This window comes from Parus major, unplaced genomic scaffold (genome assembly GCF_001522545.3).
Source record: "Parus major isolate Abel unplaced genomic scaffold, Parus_major1.1 Scaffold537, whole genome shotgun sequence".
NCBI classification, from domain to species: domain Eukaryota; kingdom Metazoa; phylum Chordata; class Aves; order Passeriformes; family Paridae; genus Parus; species Parus major.
In genome coordinates, this window is record NW_015379425.1 from 1 (window position 1) to 1,199 (window position 1,199).

General features: G+C 61.8%; 1 protein-coding gene across 1 annotated transcript in view; it reads right to left on the reverse strand.

Moving 5' to 3' along the window:
• Positions 1-513: 513 nt before the first annotated feature.
• LOC107199261 (myosin-7-like) overlaps positions 514-1,199 on the reverse strand; it is a gene marked incomplete at its 3' end in the record, with an annotated part of 26,018 nt that continues 25,332 nt past the window's right edge. The window contains exons 20-21 of the mRNA XM_033511732.1: positions 901-1,026; positions 514-817 (exon numbers count right to left, since the gene is read on the reverse strand). Of these exons, the coding sequence (XP_033367623.1) occupies positions 514-817; positions 901-1,026 (430 nt within the window). The remainder of the gene's footprint in view (positions 818-900; positions 1,027-1,199) is intronic.

Genomic DNA, 1,199 nt, shown 5'->3' on the forward strand with positions numbered 1-1,199 from the left:
CATGGTCTCACCCCCATGGTCCCACCTCCATGGTCCCACCTGGTAGCTGAGTCCCACCTCTATGGTCCCACCTCCATGGTCCCACCTCCATGGTCTCACTCCCATGGTCCCACCTCCATGGTCCCACCTCCATGGTCTCAGCCCCATGGTCCCACCTGGTAGCTGAGCTCCTTGACCCACCTCCATGGTCCCACCTCCATGTTCTCACCTGGTACCTGAGTCTCATCTCCATGGTCCCACCTCCATGGTCCCACCTCCTTGACCCACCTCCATGGTCCCACCTCCACGTTCTCACCTGGTAGCTGAGTCCCACCCCCACGGTCCATCCCACCTCCACGTTCTCACCTGGTAGCTGAGCTCCTTGACCCACCTCCTTGACCCACCTCCATGGTCCCACCTCCATGGTCCCACCTCCATGGTCTCACCTCCATGGTCTCACCTGGTACCTGAGTCCCACCTCCATGGTCCCACCTCCATGGTCTCACCTCCATGGTCTCACCCCCATGGTCTCACCTCCATGGTCCCACCTCCACGTTCTCACCTGGTAGCTGAGCTCCTTGACGCGTCGCTCGGACTTGCGCAGCCCCTTGACGCTCTCGGCGTTTCTCTTCTGCTCGGTCTCCAGCTCGTTCTCCAGCTCCTTCACGCGTCCCTCCAGCTTCTGCAGCTGCTTCTTGCCCCCCTTGAGGGCCAACTGCTCGGCCTCGTCCAACCGCAGCTGCAGGTCCTTGATGGTCTGCTCCATGTTCTTCTTCATCCTCTCCAGGTGCGCGCTCGTGTCCTGCTCCTTCTTCAGCTCCTCCGCCATCATGGCCGCCTGCCCGTGGTGGGACAACCAGGAGGTCCATGGTGTGTCCTCCACCGTGGTGGCCCCGGTGATGGCCCCGCCGCGACACTCACGTCGGTGATGGCCTTCTTGGCCTTCTCCTCGGCGTTCCGGCACTCCTGGACGGCCTCCTCCACCTCTGTCTGCAGCTGGGAGATGTCACCTTCCATCTTCTTCTTCTGGTTGATGAGGCTGGTGTTCTGGGGAGGGTGGGGAGACACCTCAGGAGGTGGTCCTGGGGCTGCTGTCCCACCCCTCGGTGCCCCCAGCTCTTGGAGACTCCCCCATAGCTCTGCAGGGTCAAGGATCTTCTGGGGATCTTGGTGATGTGAGGTGGAAGGGAATCCAAGGTTCCTTGGACCAACCCAACCTT